The sequence below is a fragment of the Barbus barbus genome, assembly GCF_936440315.1.
Source record: "Barbus barbus genome assembly, chromosome: 49".
Classification (NCBI taxonomy): Eukaryota; Metazoa; Chordata; class Actinopteri; order Cypriniformes; family Cyprinidae; genus Barbus; species Barbus barbus.
Window position 1 is genome coordinate 14,629,757 of NC_136727.1, and position 20,449 is coordinate 14,650,205.

At 36.7% G+C, this 20,449-nt stretch overlaps 2 protein-coding genes across 4 annotated transcripts; both read right to left on the reverse strand.

Annotated features, from left to right (window-relative positions):
• Positions 1-2,191: 2,191 nt before the first annotated feature.
• Positions 2,192-8,560, reverse strand: LOC306867437 (putative splicing factor YJU2B). Of its 3 annotated transcripts, none has more exons than XM_079413091.1 (10): positions 8,483-8,560; positions 7,630-7,684; positions 7,245-7,298; positions 7,050-7,132; positions 6,909-6,964; positions 4,538-4,598; positions 4,300-4,442; positions 3,928-4,100; positions 2,951-3,089; positions 2,192-2,744 (listed from the first exon to the last, which is right to left on the reverse strand). In XM_079413091.1, the coding sequence occupies exons 2-10, from the start codon at positions 7,630-7,632 to the stop codon at positions 2,287-2,289; spliced, it is 1,170 nt and encodes a 389-aa protein (XP_079269217.1). In that variant the 5' UTR covers positions 7,633-7,684; positions 8,483-8,560; the 3' UTR covers positions 2,192-2,286. The 3 variants fall into 3 exon arrangements, with proteins under 3 accessions (XP_079269217.1, XP_079269215.1, XP_079269216.1); XM_079413089.1 differs by having other exon boundaries at positions 8,472-8,525; XM_079413090.1 differs by having other exon boundaries at positions 8,411-8,504.
• A 7,173-nt stretch (positions 8,561-15,733) lies between these two features.
• Positions 15,734-20,136, reverse strand: wdr83 (WD repeat domain containing 83). Its single transcript, XM_079413000.1, has 9 exons — positions 19,881-20,136; positions 19,363-19,483; positions 18,612-18,717; positions 17,646-17,694; positions 17,438-17,564; positions 17,281-17,348; positions 17,088-17,196; positions 16,076-16,190; positions 15,734-15,978 (listed from the first exon to the last, which is right to left on the reverse strand). The coding sequence occupies exons 1-9, from the start codon at positions 19,981-19,983 to the stop codon at positions 15,823-15,825; spliced, it is 954 nt and encodes a 317-aa protein (XP_079269126.1). The 5' UTR covers positions 19,984-20,136; the 3' UTR covers positions 15,734-15,822.
• Positions 20,137-20,449: the final 313 nt, after the last annotated feature.

Here is a 20,449-nt window from a genome sequence, read left to right on the forward strand (position 1 = left end):
GCACACACACACAGCAGTGAGTAGTGAACACACCCAGACCTAAAAACAATAGACACCAGCACAAAAGTAGTTTTACTGGTTATAATGGGACTTGTATTGGTTTTCATGGAAACTGTAATGGTCCCCGTGGGTCTCTACTGGTCGCCTTCTATTGGTGGCTTGTAAAAACCACTAAATCCTAATTGAATATGTCCCAAAACACACTACTAAAAACGTCTTTTAATGGTTTTAATGGTTAAAAGTTGATTGTTTGTAATGTTTGTAATGGTATTTGTACTGGAAACCATTATAGTTTCTGTGATGGTTTCTATTGTTTTTTCAGCAGGGTGGGCAGCCATTTTGCTGCGGTTACGGGTCTCAAAAGCAGTCATGGTATGGACCCTTTTCACAAGACTGTGATGACACTTTTCAACGGTCATCGGCATCATAAATCATCGAAAGTTATATTTTGATTTATTTCAAGTTATATAAGAAAGTTACACTTTGATTTTTTTTTTTTTTTATGTACATTTATAAAAGTTCATATATCACATTTGCATCAAATAATAATAAAATAATAATAATAATAAAAGTTAACGATAATGCGAGTGTGTGCAGCAGCTATGCCAGGGACGGTAAATTTGACATTGTTTTTTCTTCTGACTGCCGTTATCAGTCTCTCTCAATTTTTTCCTCACTGCTCCCAAAGTTTACCGAACGATGATGACTTCCGCCGCTGAGAAACCATAGCATAAATGTCATTTTTTACAGTCAGTTTTCTTTTTTAGGTCAACTACTGTCACTTTGAAGGTACTCTTCCTGAGTGTGTTATTTAGAGTCAAAGGGGGTGTTTACAAAAGTGAAAAAGTGAAAGTGACGTGACATACGGTCAGAATTCGTGCTCTGCATTTAACCCATCCAAAGTGCACACACACACCGTGAACAGTGGGCAGCCATTTATGCTGCGGTGCCCGGGGAGCAGTTGGGGGTTCGGTGCCTTGCTCAAGGGTGGTATTGAGGGTGAAGAGAGTGTTGGATATTCACTCCCCCCCCACCTACAATTCCTGCCGACCCGAGACTCGAACCCGCAACCTTTGGATAATGAGTCCGACTCTCTTACGACTTCCCACGTTTACGCCACTGTTTTCAACTGTGTCTATATTATATATTGTGTTTTTGCTGCTTTGTACATTGCCTATTTGAATATTTGTATTATTCTTTTATTATCTGTGTCCTGTCCTGTTACTGTCTTTCTGTTGCTCTGTGGAGCTTCTGTCACTAAAACAAATTCCTCGTATGTGTAAACATACTTGGCCAATAAAGTTCATTCTGATTCTTAATTTTCACAACAACCTTTTTCGAACATTTGAAAATGAATTTCAAAGTGCAAGTTCTTGAAAACGATACCGTTATCGCCTCAGTGAACTACAAAACAAACGTGAGAAATAGATGACGTCATGTGCGCAGTGTTTCTTTACAAAGTGACCACCATCTACTGGCCTGGCATGAATAATACAGCGTTTTTAGTCATTATTGCAGATCCGTGTGAACAGAGATTGTTTTGACAATGTTGTTTTCTATACGTGAACTTACACAAAATGCAAAAACACGTTTTGTTTTTAGTACATTATCAATGTGAATAGCTTTTTCCGACTCCAGAGTGTGCATCTGATGGACACTTTACTATCCCATGAGGCCACTCGAGAGGAAACGTGAATGGCAGTGAAGTGACACAACTGACGGCAAAAGTCACATGACAATACATGACGTCACATGCCTTTTGTCCCAGGGTTTATTTATCCTCAAATCTTACCAAATCTTAAGAGTTTAGCTCCAACCCTGATCAAACTCACCTGTCTGTGATTTTCTAATGATCCTGAAGACATGGACTAGCATGTTCAGGTGTGTTTGATTAGGGTTACAGCTAAACTCTGCAGGAAAGTGGATCTCGTGGGCCAGATTTGAGGATGCCTGGTGGAAGAGAGCACTGTATACTCACTCACCCCACCTACAATCCTTCCTCCTTTTCCTTTACATCAAAAAATTTAATAATGGGACTAACCTGACTAAGGTCTATTGCGGATATTAGCATGAATGTTATTTCGCATTATGGATGCGTTACGGTTTCGTTATGGATGCGTTTGCAGTGAGTAAATCCAACAAGTTCAATGCTCAATGCTTTAAAGTTGAAAAAGAAAACCCTGACACACTCCTCAATATGAAGGAATTTATTTTTTTGGTAAATAATTGCTAATTGTTTACCATAATATGATATTCGTAGGAATCACAGCTATTTTATAACTTATATTAGACCTCACTGCCCGAGTCCGAGTCACTGTAATCTGCAACCAGACACTTTCCAGCACACAAGTCAAAGCCTTTGTCCTCCTCTGATGGGCTTCCTTTATGTGTCTTTGTAGTGCAGCTGTGAGTGTTTGTGTCTGTGCTTGAATTCACGTTATTTGTGAGAGGAGAATGCAAATCCATGGGGTTTGTGTCCATAGCTGTTGGGTTAGTGTCAGGGGACGAGCTGGAGGTCAGAACATCGGCGCTTTTAGTCTTGCTGTTTTCTGACTTCCTGCGTACCAGGACGTGCGAACTGGGTGTCGTAGAGCTGAGTGCTTTAGCCATGGCTGCTCCTCGACCCTGCTGGCCTAACTTTTGCAAGAGGCTCCCAGCAGCTCCCCCTGCTGCTGAAGACGGGCTACTGAACCAGGAACGAGATGATATCTGTAGCCTTTTCGACTGCTGTCTGTCATCATATGCTGGAAGAAGAAAAGATTTATCCAGCTTGTCAATTATAAGCAATAACAGATGTATAAATTTTTTTATAAATCAATAAAGTATAAAAGAGTAAAATACAATTAAAAGATACAATTTAATAAAATGACTGATTGATTGATTTTCACTTGAAATGGGTGCAGGTTAATCAATCAATAAATGAAAAGGTAAACAGATAGGTCAAACTCACAGTCTGGACTCTGGAAGGTCAGCAGTGAAGCTAGTTTCTTATCTTCTTCTCTTTCCGGTAACAAAGGGATCGACAAACCAGTCCTCATTCGCACTGCATTGTCTTTCTCCTCCTCCTCAGCAATCACTTTCTTCTCAGTCTGTATTTGCAGCCCACAAATAGATTAAAATGCAAACTTTTCATTACGGATGCAAATCCACTGTGATGGACAACATATAATAGCCTGGTAATACCAAACTCTGCTACTTCACTTTGCTTCGTAGACAGAGTCTTGAAGGGCATAATTGGCAAGCGTTTACTTTCTCGTTGGGGGGCTTCTCTGAAGTTTAAAATCACTGGTGTACCCATAAGCCAATCACATAACATTTGGTTATGATGTATGTTATGTGCCGGCTCAGCCGGCCCGAACTTCTGCTGTAAACACAAGGATGTGGCGAAAACAAAACCATCCAACGAAATACCAGAGTGAAGATGGCTGTGAACGACTTTTGCAGATTATGTGAAGTAAATCTACGCATCCACGGTACAATTAGTTCATCTAAACTAATATTTGACAGTAGAGACTCCCCAGTTTCTCGCTGATGATCAGTAACAGTTGAAAAATTAAACGTTTCCCAAAACCTGTCGGGAGTAGGGCCACAACATCACCTCCATTCAAAATGTGAACCAAACACTTTTCTTGTTCGGGCTTCAGTTGGCAAATGCCGGGAATATTCTCCACAACAGAGCAAATAGCATCCCGTGTCTCCATGTCCGCTGTGGTTTTAGATTTACCTAACCTAAACTACTATCTTAAATTCGGCACTTAGCATCTACGTCACGGCTCTCAGCCCGCCCTCTGTTCGCTGGTTGGACGGCTGGTGCGGAGCCGGAGATAATCTGGGAGCTGGTTTGCTATATCAGACTGAGTACAGAAGTGAACTGAAATTGAACGGAAGTAGGAAGTCTGACATAGTTAGGCTAAACATATAACTCGCCCTGATCTTCCTGCGGAGGGCGCTGTTAAACTGAAAGTCATTCTTCCACCCGGACTGCTGCTCTTGAAGCTCAGTGAGAGACGGGATGGCGGCACGTAGCTTTTCTTTATCTTTTCCTCCGTGATCTAATTTATACATTGCGTCTGTCTCCAGCTTCTCTTTCTCACTGTGCTCTGTTGAAAAAAGCACACATATTAACAGCAATTAATGACTTAATGAATTAATGTTGTTTTCTTCATATTGTAAATATTAAAACATTTTAAAGAATATTGAAAATATCAAAATTAATATTGACAAAATGATGACAGACAGACAGACAGACAGACAGACAGACAGATAGATAGATATGATTTTTTGACATGAGTTTCACACCAGTAGTGAGTATCTGCTCATTCTCAGCCATGTCCCATCTTTCTTCCTTCCTTTGCGCTCCACTCACGATGACATAATCACAGGTGGCCGGGTCTGTCTGCATCTCTATGTAGTTCACACACAGATGGCACTTCATCCTGAACCTGTGGAACACAAACCTACAGGTTAAAATATGCTGCCTTGCGATATATGAACTGATCATGAATCTGAAATGTAGGAGATTGGGATGCTACATCACCTGTATATTGGAGTTGTGTAGTAATTGCCCACTTTCGTCTTTTCCGCATTGTATCGAACCCCTTTAAAGACAGAACAATTAAATACATACACATGAAAACAACTGACAAATCATGTACATTTTACATGCTATATACTGCAGAAATAGTACACTGCAAAAAATGAAAACAAAACAATTTTTTACTTATCTAGAAAATCCTTCTTGATTTAAAGGAGACCTATTATGCAAAAATCCCTTTTATAAGGTGTTTGAACACAGTTGTGTGGCCGCAGTGTATGAAAACAAACCCCTATAATGGTAAAAATCCACCAACTCATTTTTGTATAAAACCAATAAATCATAAACAGTCTCTCCAAACGTGCTGTTTCAGATTCTCCCTCTGTGCATGTCACCGAGGGGAAAAAGTCCCGCCCATTTGTGACGCTCTCTACCCTATTAGCATAAACAGTGAGCCCTGAGTGAGAAGCTGCGGTCCGCCATTACTGGAGTTATACACCATATCAGCACCAAAGAGGCTTTACAAGTGTTGAATTTTGGGATGCACTAATGAACATAGGAGTCGCCATAATCTCCCCCCATCAGAGCCGAGGACAATGTGGTTCAATTTCATTTTCGAAGGAAATATCCCGGAAAAAATCAGCAACGTCCCCTAACGTATATGTTTAAGAATTAAAGGGGTCATATGATGCTTTTTTTAAAGATCATTATTTTGTGTATTTGGTGTAACATAATGTTGATATTTTTCAAATACCGTACATTATTGTAGTTCCTCTATGCCCCGCCTCTCTCAAACGTTTGTTTTCTACAAAGTCCCTCCTTCCGACAAGTGCAGTCTGCTCTGATTGGCCAACTGGCACAGGTGCATTATGATTGGCCGAGCACCACAAACCGCGTCGGAAATGTAACACCCCTTTCCATAATCGTGAGCTTCAGCTTTCAAAATTATAGTAAAGAAAGACAATAAATAATGTCCTTAGTTTTACCATCAGTTAAAGCTCGAAAGTGGAACAGAGTCACGTGACAGACACCGTGATGAAGCTTGTATGTGTTTGCACAAAAGCTGCGATTGTGTGACTCTCTCTCTCACACACACACTTGCATTTGAACAGTCAATAGCAAATACTTAAACTAATAACAAAACATACAGTCGCTGATTCAGAAGCGCCAGATTGTCATAGCAAAGTCACATGAAAAGGGTTCACGAAACGGTCGTCCATAAAATGTGTTGTGATAACATCTGGGTTGTGCTGTTCTGTTGTAAGTAAACTTAATGATTCCTAAATGCATCTACTTTCAGAAGGCCAAATAAGTGCTTTCGCCTAGAAACACACAGTGTCTCCCTGACATGGCTGCATCAGCACTACTGCGGTTACTGAAACCACGGCCTATTTCTTTGCGTGAACATTTGGGCGGCATTCCGCAAATATTTCCACATCTTGACATCAAGGGGCGTGTTTGAATGAGCCGTTTTAGGGGGGTGTGGCAGTCTTAACTTTGATAAAGAATATCTCTTTGGTTTTGAGACTTTAGTCTTTGCAACTTCAGGGATCTTATCTATGCACAAACAGCTTGTTACACTCCAAAGAGAAAGGAAAACTTGAAATCACATCATATGACCCCTTTAATACTAACGCTTCGTGCACAAACGTCAGCTCCAGACAAGGTAAGTATCACGCGTTTGTTTTCCAAATTGCCTTTCTGAAAGAGCTTCTTGGCACTCTGTAAGGCTAATTGCTAAAGCTATCATTGTCTCTGCCTGTTTTCACTGGTGCTGCCTTCAAGTGCTACCAGAATGATTGTGAATAGGAATGTGGTAGTTAAAAGTTGCATATGAAAGCAATGTGAGTCGATCGCTTGAAGATGTCGAGCTCATAATCAGAAGTGGGACTTGAGACCAGCTATGTTGTTATTTTTATCCCGCCGTGCTCCCCGTCTGTGTAATTCATAAACGCAAAATTATTATGCACAGTATAATCAGATGACTGACTTTTAAACAGAGTACGTTTTCTGTAAAGATAACAGGCTTGTATTAATAGTGGAATGTTTATTTGCAAAGGCTAGCACTGCTAATGCCGGAGCTGGAGCTCTTGAAGCTCCGCCCTCTTCTCCGGGAGCAACAGCTCATTTGCATTTAAAGCAACATACTCAAAAACTGTGTGTTTTGGCTCATACCCTAAAAGTGGCAATTTTGACAAGCTGTAAAAATTTATCTGTGGGTATATTGAGCTAAAACTTCACATATACGCTCTGGGGACATCAGAGACTTATTTATATCTTGTAAAAAGGGGCATAATAGGTACCATTTAAGACTTTCTTAGCATTTTTGCAGTGTATGAGTAGTACAGTATTATGCACAACGTCAAAGTCGTACCCATGCCGATATGATTCTTGCATCCATCACACCAAATATTATACGGCATCTCAAATCTGAAAACACAAAACACAGACCTTCAGCACATGTGAATCAAAAACAGTGACAGAACTGCCAATATTGTAAACGATTGTGTATTACCGGATGATGAGGATGCCCTGAGACAGTTTCCTGGCCCGCTCCCGTAGCGGGTGCGTTTTCCAGTAGCCGTTGATGGAGCCATGCTGTTATGAGAGCATAAGATACAAATTAATTTCAGGAAGAACATTTTTAATATACATGCAGTAACATGGTCTTGCAAGACAGAACCGAGTAAATTGTATTTGTCATTCGCACCTTGACTGGATCAAAATCAGGAGGGTAGTACTTGTTCACACCTTTACGTTCACCCTAAAACAGAGAACAAACATTAACATGATCATTTATTTAAATAAAAAGACCAGTGTTATTGCTAACTAAAACTGTTAACTTTATTTTTTTCAATAATTGAAACAAAGCTAAAATAAAGCAAAATATAAATATGATATAATAATATAATAAAAAATTACAATTTTAAATTAATTAAAATTACACATTTAAATTAAAGCTATATAGAAATATTAAAACAATAAAACTAATAAAAAAGCACATTACAAAATTATTAAAGCTCAAATTAAAATAACCACACAAACAAAAGCTAATTACAATTATTAGTAAATACTACAGATTAACACATCCATACCATCTTGCTGGTTTAAGATCAGCTCCAGTTGATTTTAATATCAATAAGTGTACAGCTGCAGGAAAATCATGACAGAGAAAAAAATATTACACTTATGATGTAGATTCTTATAAATGACATATTGTGACCCTGGAGCACAAAACCAGTCTTAAGTAGCACAGGTATATTTGTAGCAATAGCCAACAATACACTGTATGGGGCAAAATTATAGATTTTTCTTTTATGCCAAAAATGATTAGGAAATTAAGTAATACCATTTCCATGAGGATATTTTGTAAATTCCCTACAGTAAATATATCAAAACTTAATTTTTGATTAGTAATATGCATTGCTAAGGACTTCATTTGGACAACTTTAAATGCAATTTTTACCAATTTTTTTTTGCACACTCAGATTCCAGATTTTCAAATAGTTGTATCTCAGCCAAATATTGTCCTATCCTAACAAACAACACATCAATGTAAAGAATAAATTATGTATAAATCTCAACTGCAAAACAATGGACCCTCATGACTGGTTTTGTGGTCCAGGGTCACATATATTGCATTAACTTAACAAAAAATACTATTTTAATACATTGTTTTATCATGGACATAGCTTGTTAAACGGTACATAAATTAAAACGTTTTATAAAACGCGCTAAATATAGGCAAATTAACTGTAGCGTTAGCTATCATTATGATAGCATTATCAACTGATATACGATATCTGTATAAAAATAACCAAAACCAGTCAAATAGAACCAAAACAACAACCAACGCGCATACTTTGTGTTATTTACCTTAATAATTATACAAAACATGTGGACATTACGAAGTAATTTCGTGCGTTAAGATACTAACCAAACAACCACCTGCGTAAACAGCGTCGTTTCCTCGTCACCTCACGTTACGCACGCTAGAGACGTGCGGGTGCGTCAACTGCGCCGCCTGTTGAGCGGAGGACACACGACGACCTTTCACAAACACATCTGACAGGTTACTTTAATTTGTAACTTGTACTTTATAACAACTTATAAAGTGAAATATTATTACGCAGATAAGATATCTGAACGACGGGGAAACCCTGTAGGATGGAAAACTCCTGTGTGAGTCAGTCGTGAGGTGTAAATAATATGCTGTTGTCTGCTGGCTCACATTCACACAGACTAACCATGCCATGTTTGCCAGCTGGGATTTCACTGCCAGGGAGGGATAGCGGAACATCTCTGGAGTTTGTCTTCTGTGAATGTGTAGCCAGGTGGACAGAAAAAATTGGACATGTGAGGCTTTTTCCAATCCAGGCATGGAAACATAATGACAGGAGACAAACAGCTCACTAAATACCATTTTCACAAACCAAAAACAATTTGGAGTGTGCGTTGAACTAATTTGTAATGGCGCAATGGACCTTTTTCACAATTTCCGGGTTCCTCAGCAGCGGAAGTCGTCATAGTTGGGTTAAACTTCAAGAACAGTTAATGGGAGAGTACCACACATAGATGTGTATTACTGTTTGATCAAAAAGCAAAAGAAAACTCCACAATAGTATTCTCATGACTTTCAACCAAAAAAAGAAAAAAAAAATTGATAACAGCAGTCAGAAGAGAATATAGTGAATATAACCACCATAGACACACAAAGGTAAGTGCTGGTCCAGTGTGATGGAGGGATGTTGAGAAAGGTGTGAGTGGATGAGGAGTGATGGAAGAGGCAGGAGCTTCTAGTGCACTGGTCAGATTTACAGCATAAACAGCCCTCGCCTGGCGAGTTTGAGATTCCCCACTAATTCCCACAGAATGCTTCCTAACACTGGAACGCTGCTCTTGCATTCCTGCCCGGAGCAGACGAGCCCTATATGGGCCGGACGGGAGACCCGCTGGAGTCGGAATGCAACACAGCTCCGGTAAGGTCATCCATACCTTAAACACCCCTGAGGAATGACCCCGAACAAACCTGTCCTGAACAGATGCACATTTGTAAAAATGTATCTGAGGAACCAAGTGTTTGTAAATCCCCAGGTGCATTTGAGAAAATGTGTGGTTTTAAATGCAGATTTTGCTAATATATTTTATAAAATTACTAAAAAACTAATTTTTTTAATTAATATTTAATTATTTCGATTCTGAATTAACTTTTGTGTAAAATTTCTTCTTTTTTTCACATATAACCTTCAGTTAAACAAATATTTCAGTCTATTTTTATGATTAACACTTTTTAGTTGTATGCCACATTTCCATCAGATTGATTTGAGTAATGTATATAGTATGAATTCAGAATAAAAGCGAGGTATTTCATTACATTATTTAGACGTATGAACATTCAGAACATCAGTTTGGTAAATGGCAAAACAAATATATTTGCTTTGGTTTGAATTGAGCATTCATTAATTTTTGTATACATAGGCAGTCTAAAGACTAAATGAAACATTACTTTTGCCAGGATTTTTTTAGTGTACTGTCAATCTTAAGATGTGAAAATGCCACGAATAAGTGTCACATAATCATAAACCATTTTGATATTATGTCATAATGATTTTTTTCCACACATATTTGTAGTATGCTTCTAAAATTAATGTTGCAAATGACAGTTTACTGTAATAATTTAAACTTAGACTAATTTAAAACCCTCATTGGTTTGTGTAGATCTATTGTAATTCATTAACAGTGTTAGTTTAGTATCATTGAGATCATTTAAAAGTTTTAGTGATTTTGTTGTCGTTTTTTGAAGTTTATATGGTTTTTATGAATTTTTATTTAAATTTTTGTTATTTTAGCTAACTATTTTAGTTATTATTTATTTAAAATGAGAAATATTGCCTTGACAACTAGCTGGAAAAAAAATACTTTATTTTAGTTAACATTTATTCAATTTCAAGTTGCATAATGAAAGTTTGTTTTTATGGTTTCAATTTAATTTCATGTATTTAATAGTTTTAGTTATCTATATAACGCTTTTCATTAATATGTGTTGTTTTGCAGCCATCTTGCCCTAAGAATTTTCTTATCAGAAGACAAAATATGAGGAATGGTGAGACTATGAACTTTTTTAAAGACTAAATCCACGAGTGCATGCATAGGTGAGCTCTTGTGATTTGTACCAGACAGACAAAGCTCTTTTCCCCTCTTTCCATCCGTGAGTCCACACCTCCCTTCCATGTCACCGTGTGTTTTACAGTGTGTGAGTAAGACTGTTTTTCCACTCTGTGACTTTGATATGAGATTCCTGCCTTACTCAGACGGCCTCAGATTCTCTGCCAGGACATGCCAGAGGGGTTGCCGTATCCTCCACTGTACTTCCAAAAATATGATACACTTTGATGCCCGAATACCATGTTTTTCGTGAAAACTAGATATGGTTGGGAAAATTAGCTTAACAAGAAAAATAGCTACTTTTAAATACATCAGATGTCTGTATTCCCTGCCACTACCACACCCCCTCTCAAAATTGGTGAGGTCCAATCAAATCTAGAAAACTGTTTTATGAGGTGCTGATATATTCAAATTTAGAAAAAGTGTAAGCATGAAGGTCATTGAACATAAGTCAGTCGGGGCGTAAACAGATTGTAAAAAACCATATGAATGAATTCAAACAATTTAACCACTAATTCGCCAAAATGTAAAGTAGTTACAAATTTCTATGGAATTATTGTGAAACTAAAATTATTAAATTGTTAAAAAAAATATTTTTGTATAATGCTAAATTACATTGAATGGTTTAATTTTTAAATAATTTTAATTATCAAAAAAAAAAACATTTCATCTTTTGCATTCCAATCTGTTACTGCATTTTTATTTCTCTCATTACAAAAATAGTCTTTAAAACTGTGACATCCCAGCAGTGACATAATTTAGACAGGATAAGAAGTAAAAATCAATCCAATTTTTATACAAATGGTAGTGTTGATTGCATTTGTAAAGTTCAACCCTGTTTCCATAGTTAAAAAAAAATAATTTTCTTTCTTTAATTTGTGCTAAAATTAAAATGAAAAAAGTTTTTTTTCGGGTCCATTTTTTCAGGCTAAATGTTGTACCCCAATTATTAAAAATCTAGATCCTTCTTACTTTCACTTCATCATCATCATCATCTTTTCCAGCTTCATGCAAGGACTGAATCATACATATCTATGGGAGGACAAACAGGAGTACGGAATGAATAATAAACGGTATCAAAAAGAAATTAATTATACTTTTATTTCGCTGGCGAGACAAATAGCTAGTCCGTTCCAAATCCATTCCCTCTTATGGATTTAATTCACTCTTTCTACCTGGGGACAGACACCCTAACTTTACTCTGGTCTGGATGAAGACATCTCGTTTTAACAAGCTTGTAAGGAGCTTTGAGCCAACAGCATGGCAGCAGCACCAGTGGAAACTGATCTAACAGTAATCTTTGTCATGATGGATGAGTTAAAAGTTATAAATAAAGACAGACTCTAGCTGAGAAGAGATTGCTATGTAAGTTTCCCTTAAAGTAGACTGTTTTATGGTCCTGTGTCAGGTTTTAACTGCCTGACAATTGGCTGAAATCCTTTTCCATTGATCATATTTTAATACTGATGGATGTCTGACTGGAAAACATTTAAACGGCACACAATCCCAGCTCTTAAGTATTCTTCTTGAAAATAACTGCATTGAAGAAGAATGGGCATTGGCCTGAAAGATTTGGGAATATTTTATAAAGCCAAACTATATTTTGCATTACATTATACCTGAAGGAAATGAAAGGCCTGGCTTTCTAGTAAAGCCTTGTTAATTTGTCTTTTTATACTTATAAACTTTCAATAAAATATGCCCACTGGGTAGTTAAGGTTGCATTAGTGTTTTGAGCAGTAAAACAATTACAGTAAAGAAAGAAAATATACAAATGGTGGAATTCAGTTAGAAAATATATCAAATTTGTCAACCCAGTTACCGTCCTAACTCCTTTTATTACAACAATTCTGTTAAAATTGCAATATGTAAAATAATGTTATATAAATGTCTCCTGTTTTTAATAGGGGACAAGCTTAAAATGTCAACCCTGTTAGCATATTTTTAAATAGCAAATGCTTACAAAAAATAAAAGATTTCAGTTTTGCCAGTATTAAATTCTCCTACTAGAACCCTAGAGTTTCATTGTGGTTAGGAATAAAACTGTCAACCCTATTACAATAATAACCTTTTATTACAAGAATTCTTTCAAAATGAAATCGCCATACTTTCAGGAAGTAAACACTGCAAAGCCTCCTGTTTTACTACTAGAAGACAAATGTGGAATGTCAACCCTGTTACCATGATTTGAAATAGTAAAGGATTACTAAAAATGAAAAATTTATTTTATGTCAGTATTGAATTCTCCTATTAAGAACCCTGGAGTATTATAGTGTTTAGCAAACAATGCCTAACATGCAAGTAATGTTTATTAAGTAATGTCTTACTGAAACTGTAAAACTGTCAACCCTGTTATCTTTTTGAGGGTCTATATTAATTTAGCTTCAGATGCCATTATGCAGTTTATCAACACCAAGAGACATTATTTGTTTTAAATAAATGCACCCTTTATATTTTAAAATTGAAAGATCCTCTTGCATACAGTGGCCCCAAAAAGTACTTGGACACTTGAGAGACACAAAAATGTTTGAATGCTATTGAGTAAGAAACATTAAAGCCAAAATATCCAACCTAACCCCACTTTTAAAAAAGGAAAATACAGACAGACTTTTAAAGTAATATAATTCACAAAAAGAAGATGAATTGGTTCTGGCAAAAAAAAAAAAAAAACTCCATATTCATACATCCACTAAATATCACCATGGGTCCAGTTGTTTGAAAGTAACTAAGTTAATTTTGTAACTGTAAGTAACTGTTGTTTGTAAACACAGATTGGTTTGATATTTTGCTACCTAATGCAATGAACGGTTAAGTGTTATTTAAATGTCCAAATACATTTGGGGTCTGCTGTATAAAACCCTTCACTCAAATAGCACAAGACCGCTAAGATGAGCTATCAATGCAAGCCATGCGCATTCACTTATTCCTCCAGTGCTGCAGGATTCATGTCTTCATAGTTAAATAAGGAATGTAGATAGTGAAAAAAAATCACATTATAATAAAATCCCCAAATTTATGTATCTGAAGACAGCCATTATTCCTGGAAGTTCCATTCAAATAACTTCTGTCATCTATTTAGTTCTTTTTAATTATGGACCTTCCATCCTTCATGCAGTTAACCCTTGCTTTTCGGTGTTCATCCTATTGTATAAAATGTGTGTAAAAAAATGCTGATTCAATGTGCTTAATCGGCTCAACCTCCAAGATGACTACCCTTGTCAGACGTCCCACAGCTTTAAGCAATTTACCCCCATTTTCCATACTCTCAGCCCCTCAAGACTTGGAGAAATACCAGTGGACTTCCCAAAAATTATATAAAGTTGCCTCCAATCATAGCCATGAGACCAGGTGAGAGACTGGGAGTGGAAGGGTTATTCCGCCTCCCTCCCGTCCTGGCTGCACCCCATCATCCCCTCCGCCCCGACAGCTCTGACCCGCTTAGATGGCTATAAAAGAGACGGTGACTCTGGCGCATCTTAGCATCACCTGCGCTCCCATCCTGAAGAAGAAAAACTAGGCAAAGAAAAGAAGAATAATGCGTTCATTACTGAAGATCACCGTTCTGCTCTTTTGCGTTCAAGCTGGAGAAGGACACTGGCTTAGAACACTACTGGGTAAGACTGGGGGTCATGACATTTGGGGAGAGGGCAACTAAATATTTGTAGATTTGTTATAGGGTCACTGTTGACATTTCAAATCTGTCTTTTTTTCTTGTGTAGAACTCCAAAAAAATATTTTGAAAAATGTTTCGGCAGGTTTTTTTGCCCGTACAACGGAAGTCATTAGGGTCCTAACAATATTGGACTCAATTGACTTCCATTGTATGGGCAAAAGCAGATAAATATTCTTCAGAATATCTTCTTGAATGCTACTAATTTAAATACCTCAAATCATGTGACTGCTGGAAAAAGTTGTGCTTCTACTTTTCTAAGTTATCAGATGATTTTTGCATGGCAGACGATAAAACTGGCGAGAATTTCTACCAAAAAATTCAATAAAAACACTTAAATGAAGACTCATGATTTGAGCCAGTAAGCAACCATGTATCAATGTTCTGCCAACCTTTCACAACATTATTTTGCACAGAGAATGCAAAATTGTATTTATTTTTTGCTTATTCTTTTATAGACAAAGACCTCCGTGGTGAAGAACGAAGAGGAGGTGATGGTGAGGAGAAGGAGGGTTCAGGGAGGCAGTTGGAAAGGGTGATTCGGTTGCCCCGCAGCGCTGAGTCCCCATGCGCTTTGCACTCCATCCTACTGCAGGTGCGAGACCTCAGTCTTGGCTACGACTCGGATGAGACAGTGCTGTTTAAATACTGCAGTGGGACCTGCCCTCGCCTCGCATCCAACCACGACCTCACACTCACCAACCTCTTGCAAAGCGGCGTCCTTCAATACACCGGCCATTGGCACCATCAGCCATGCTGTCGCCCCACACACCATGAAGACATAGCCTTTCTCGACAACCACCATCGCTGGCACAAAGTTGAGAAACTCTCTGCCGCTGCATGTGTCTGTATGGGGTAGAGACGAGGGTGGCCAGTCGAAATCTGGCTTCATAAAGACTGTCTGTTGATTTAGAGACTGCCTTGAAGTAAAATAAGGGCTGATTAAGGTACATTAATTCAGGAAGTAATAATATGTATTGAAATGTATCAATATGTATATTTTGCTTTCTTTGATGACATTGGCTACTATTGTGTTTGAGAATGTCAAAACGTTCAGTTTTGGTTAATGACAACACAATGATGTGTTTAGGTGGCTGAATCTGAGTCAAGATTGATCCGATGAATTGTCCATCCAAACCAATAATGGAAGATATTTATGTTTATAAATTATTTATTTATTTGAAAAACATTTTTACTACCCAATAAATTATTAATCTTTATTTTTCTTCTTGTGAATATGTATAGTTATTATTAAATATACAAAAGTTAACTAACTACACTCAATTATAATAATGAACTAGGAAATAAGCCAACATAAACTAAGCAATAGCTATTAAGATGTTAAAAAAAAAAAAAAAACTATATGCAATAAAAAAAATATTTTATTACATACAAAATATGAGTAACAATCCAACTGATACAAAACAGTGATTCACACTTATATGAGTCCTGTTCATACTCCGCTGTCTTCCACAGCTGCATCCTCTGGCTCCGCCCCCCACACCTGAACACACCCCTCCATAGAAGTCAAAAGGCGGGGCTCCGTTGGGTGGAAGGACAGTGATTGGACGACAGCTTTCCCAACAGGCATCTTTAAAGTCAGGGAGCCCTACAAGCAGAGATTAAAGAATGGCAACTTTATTGCTCATTTAACATTTTATCATAGTATTTTTTTTTCTGTGGGTCATGTGACTTATTCTGCCCACCTCCACCAGATCCCAGAAGTAAACATGGCCATCTTCTGAACAGCTCAGAACGTATGTGTCTTTATCAGACAGACAGCAGTCAAGCTTATAGCCTTTATTGACATGACCGGAGAACCTGTGAATGCACACCATAGACACACACATTATAAAATGAAAATTGAAATGGCAATTGTATAGAGGACTGGAAATAATACATTAATGTAGTATATTATTTTATTGTTCCATTTAACTAATATTTTTAACAAACTGTTTTAGAAATGTATTTATTTTTACATTTTGAAATATGAATTTATTTTACAGTTACGTTTAACCACACTTTTGAAAATATGCATGTTGTTAACTTGAAATATGATATTTATTTAACTCATGTTTAATTGCATTTATAAATTAAATAAACAATTTTAAACGTCTCTTTATTTTTCCATTTAAAAAGTGATTTAATTTATTTTTCTGTCATGTTTAACTACAATTCAAATAGTTTTGAATAAAAATTTGTCCATTTGAAAAATTATTAAATTTACTGTCATTAACTATTCATTTTAAAAATGATTTATTAATTTTATTGTTGTTTAACAATGCTTTTAAACATGAATTAAATAAACAGTTTTATGCATATTTATTTGTTCTTTTTAAAAGTGATTTAATTTATTTTACTCCGATATTGAAGATGCATATTTATTTGTAATTTTGAAAAGTCATTTTGTTACATTTAACCATGCTTTTTAATTTTAAAATTAAATCATGTCAAATTAAAAAGCTATTCATTTATTCAACTGTTACATTCAACTTCACGTTTAAGCATTTTAAATGTGCATATTTATTTGTTAATTGTCAAAGTGATGTCTCTATTTCCATTTTTTGTTTCGAATTAACTCGTTTATTGATTTATTTCTTTTTGCTTTTAAATAGCACTCAAGGTTCTCCCTACTCTTGACTTGTAGCAACTAGCATTGCTAGTTTTAAATCGAGTTTTACTGTATTTATGTAGTAGTTTGATCTGCATTGCACATACTCTCCCAGCATCTCCCCTGAGCTTTTGTCCAGTAGGCGCACTGTGGAGTCCAAACTAGAGCTAAGTGTGCATTGACCGTCCCGACTGAAACACACACAAGTGATGGGACCTGTGAAGCACACCACAGGAGTGTTAGACATCACACAGTACAAAAAGCATGTTCTCATTCCCTCATGTGTGTGATATAACTCACTCCCAATGAAATCGACATTAAGCTGCCCCATTCGTAGGTCATATCGCCTCACTCTTCCATCCACAGACCTGATATACAGCACAACAAACTACAGTCACTTCTGTAAATCCAAACCTCAGATTACTCTCTAACATCATATCCTTAGTTTGGTTCTGACCCAGTCAAAAGCTCATGCTCTGAAACTTTCAGGCTGCTGATCCCATCTCGAGCCTCGTCCAGGATCTGGATCGGCTCCATTCGCCTGGATCTAGTGTCCCAACACCGTACGGTCCCATCAATGGAGCCTGAAATAAAGAAATAGTGAGATTGGGATTCGACTGTTGTTATTTCCATAGCATTTATGATTAAAGTCAAGTCTGACTCACCTGACAGCATCACAGTAGCCTCCTCATTAAACTGCACACAGTTTACTTTCTAGGGAACAAGTGTAAGATAAGACAATTTTAGTGAACAAATCACCTATATAAAATGTATTATATTTATTTAATACTACAATAGTGAGACTTGTCTCAGCAAAAGCAAATAATAAATGCAGTAAGATATAAGGATGGCCGTATCGATCCTGAAGTATTGATATATCGATGAGACTAATGGGAGTACTGAAAGTATCGATACTCAAATAAAAAAATATCGATAATAAGGTGTGGTTTATTTACCAGTAATTTTCTTTATTTAGCAAAAAATGTATGCATACAACATGCATTAAATTGGACGAATAACCTATTTTAATAATTGTGTAGGATAGAACTATTTTCCTGCGCATCTGAATGCAGTTTTTTTCACAATAAACTAATTGAAATGGTTGCCTACATAGTTTGTGCAATTAAATTGATTGTTAAAAGTTCATATTGATCATGTTCAATTCTGTAATGTTAATATAAATCATACACTGTCAGAATAAAAAAGGTTGCATTTTATGCATGCAACAGCCTATCACTGGTAGTCTCTTATGAAATGAACCATGGTTGTAGTGATTAGTTCAACTATAGTATTTGTAGATTTCCATTGTTACCACTACAGTAAGCATATTTTAACCATGTATAAACAAAAATATAACCTACTAAGTTGCAATTAAGGCGTTAAAATGTTATGAATGTTAAAATGGGTTTCGAATATAAAGGTAAGTGGGTATCATTACCCATTTTAATCTTAGTAATTTAATAAATTAATACATTTCATAATTTAAAAAAGTTCAGTTTAGAAGGATCAATGTATCGGTATTGACGATACTGGCCTTCAAACGTATCGGTATAATGTCTAAAACAAAATAAGATGTATCGCCCATCCCAGTATGATATTGTGGCAGGAAATTGCAACAGTAACCGTCTCACCCCAGCGTGCCCGCGAAGTTTGCGCGTCACCTGACCAGATGCCACATCCCAGAGGATGACGGTTTTATCCGAACTGCAGGAGCACAGCTGACTGTTGTCATAAGAACTGCGAAAAGTAAGTGAAATTAACGCAAACCAAACATGAAAGCGATGAGATTTTAAATATAATGTAAGTTTACACTTTAGTCCACTTTAAACATTCTACTAAGTAACTTTGCAGCTATGTGTCAACTAATTCTCATTAATTTGCAACTACGTCTACGAACCCTGCTAAAAAAAATAAAAAATAGAAGCCCAATAGAAACCATCACAGAAATTCCAATGGTTTCCATTAAAATATTATAAACCATTAGCTTGTTCCAGTAAAACCATTACAAAATTCCTTTTTGTAGTGTGTTTTGGGCATTTTTCCAATAGGATTTAACATCCGACCAATAGAATCCATCACATACCAGTAGACACCATTATAGTTTCCATTAAAACCAATGCAATTCCCATTATAACCATTAAATCCATTACATTTTCTATTGTGTTTTGGGCAGGGTTCTATTGACTGTTAGGTTTAGTCGAACAAGTTGACATATACTTGCAAAGTTTCTTGTATGTTGTTGGCCCATCAAGGTAAAGTGTTAGAAGATCTTAAGCAGAGAGTTTACTAATACTCTAAAGGCTGCTAGTTGACATGTAGCTGCAAAGTTACTGTTAGTATGTCTAAATAAAGTGTTACCTAATGTAACGCAGACATACATACCTGTCCACGTCCAGCACTTCATATCCGTGACCGGTGTAAGTCTTGAGCAGAGTCCCACGACTCGCACTCCACAGCTTCAGAGATTTATCACTGCCGCAGGTCAGCACATAATTCCCATCAGCTGGAAGAACATGCATTATATAGAAACAAGAACCAGCTGGAGGAACATGCAATATATAGAAACAAGAACCAGCTGGAGGAACATGCAATATATAGAAACAAGAACCAGCTCATTATTCAGTAAAGGTCTGCTTAAAGTTTCCCTCAGTTTCACAATGCACAGCAGCATCTTTTCTCAGCGCTAGTCACGTATCCTTCGTGATTACCAGAGAGGGATTTTTAAAAATTATTAATATTATTTTGATGCCAAATACTCTTTTAGGCTGAACATTTGTACAGTTTTATACTGTTGGTGTAAAGGTGTCCATGAAACCAACCAATAACCATATCTTTTAATAATAATAATATGGCCAACAATTCATATAGACCATGTAATGTGGATAATAATATGGCCTTACCATTGAAGCGCACAGCTCTCACAGCGCCCTGTTGACACTCTACGGTCCGCAAAAGATGCTGCGGCAACTGAGGCACTTGAGGACGCGGCTGCGGAAAAGCCATAACTATTACCACAGCTTCAGATACATACTAAATATATACATAATGTTGTGTATTGATAATACGGACATTTAAAGCGGTAAAACTACGACAAGCCCAGAACTACTCCACAAACTGCATGAAAACAGCGTTTTCTTCTGCTGAATGTTGAAGTATGGGGCTCAATATCGCCATCTGATGTCTCGGAGTACATACGATACGAATTAATGTTGACAAGGCTGCACACTAAATCATATTTGTTTGCATAATTTGTGAGTTTACTCGAGGATGTCATTGTTCATTTACTGTGGATGCTTAAATATTAATTTCTAGTTTCATGCTTTTCATCATATCCAGTTATCAGTGCATTTGGTGGAAAATGCATCTACATTTACACAAAAATATTTATCAAACTGTTCTGCAACAGAAACCAAATATGTTGTGTTTGTATTTTTTAAATAAAAGGTTATTTTCACATTCTTTACACTAA

What these genes read in the sequence shown, in the direction of transcription:
- LOC306867437 (XM_079413091.1), bottom strand. An exon ending in CAGGGCATCCTCATCATCCG is followed by an intron (nt 6,965 to 7,049) that starts GTAATACACAAT and finishes TTGTGTTTTCAG; the next exon opens with ATTTGAGATGCCGTATAATA. An exon ending in CCCTCCGCAGGAAGATCAGG is followed by an intron (nt 3,090 to 3,927) that starts GCGAGTTATATG and finishes CTGCAAATACAG; the next exon opens with ACTGAGAAGAAAGTGATTGC.
- wdr83 (XM_079413000.1), bottom strand. Translation starts at nt 19,983, where the DNA reads ATGGCTTTTCCGCAGCCGCGTCCTCAAGTGCCTCAGTTGCCGCAGCAT. An exon ending in GAGAGCTGTGCGCTTCAATG is followed by an intron (nt 19,484 to 19,880) that starts GTAAGGCCATAT and finishes ATGTTCTTCCAG; the next exon opens with CTGATGGGAATTATGTGCTG. An exon ending in ACTTCTGGGATCTGGTGGAG is followed by an intron (nt 15,979 to 16,075) that starts GTGGGCAGAATA and finishes CTCTGCTTGTAG; the next exon opens with GGCTCCCTGACTTTAAAGAT.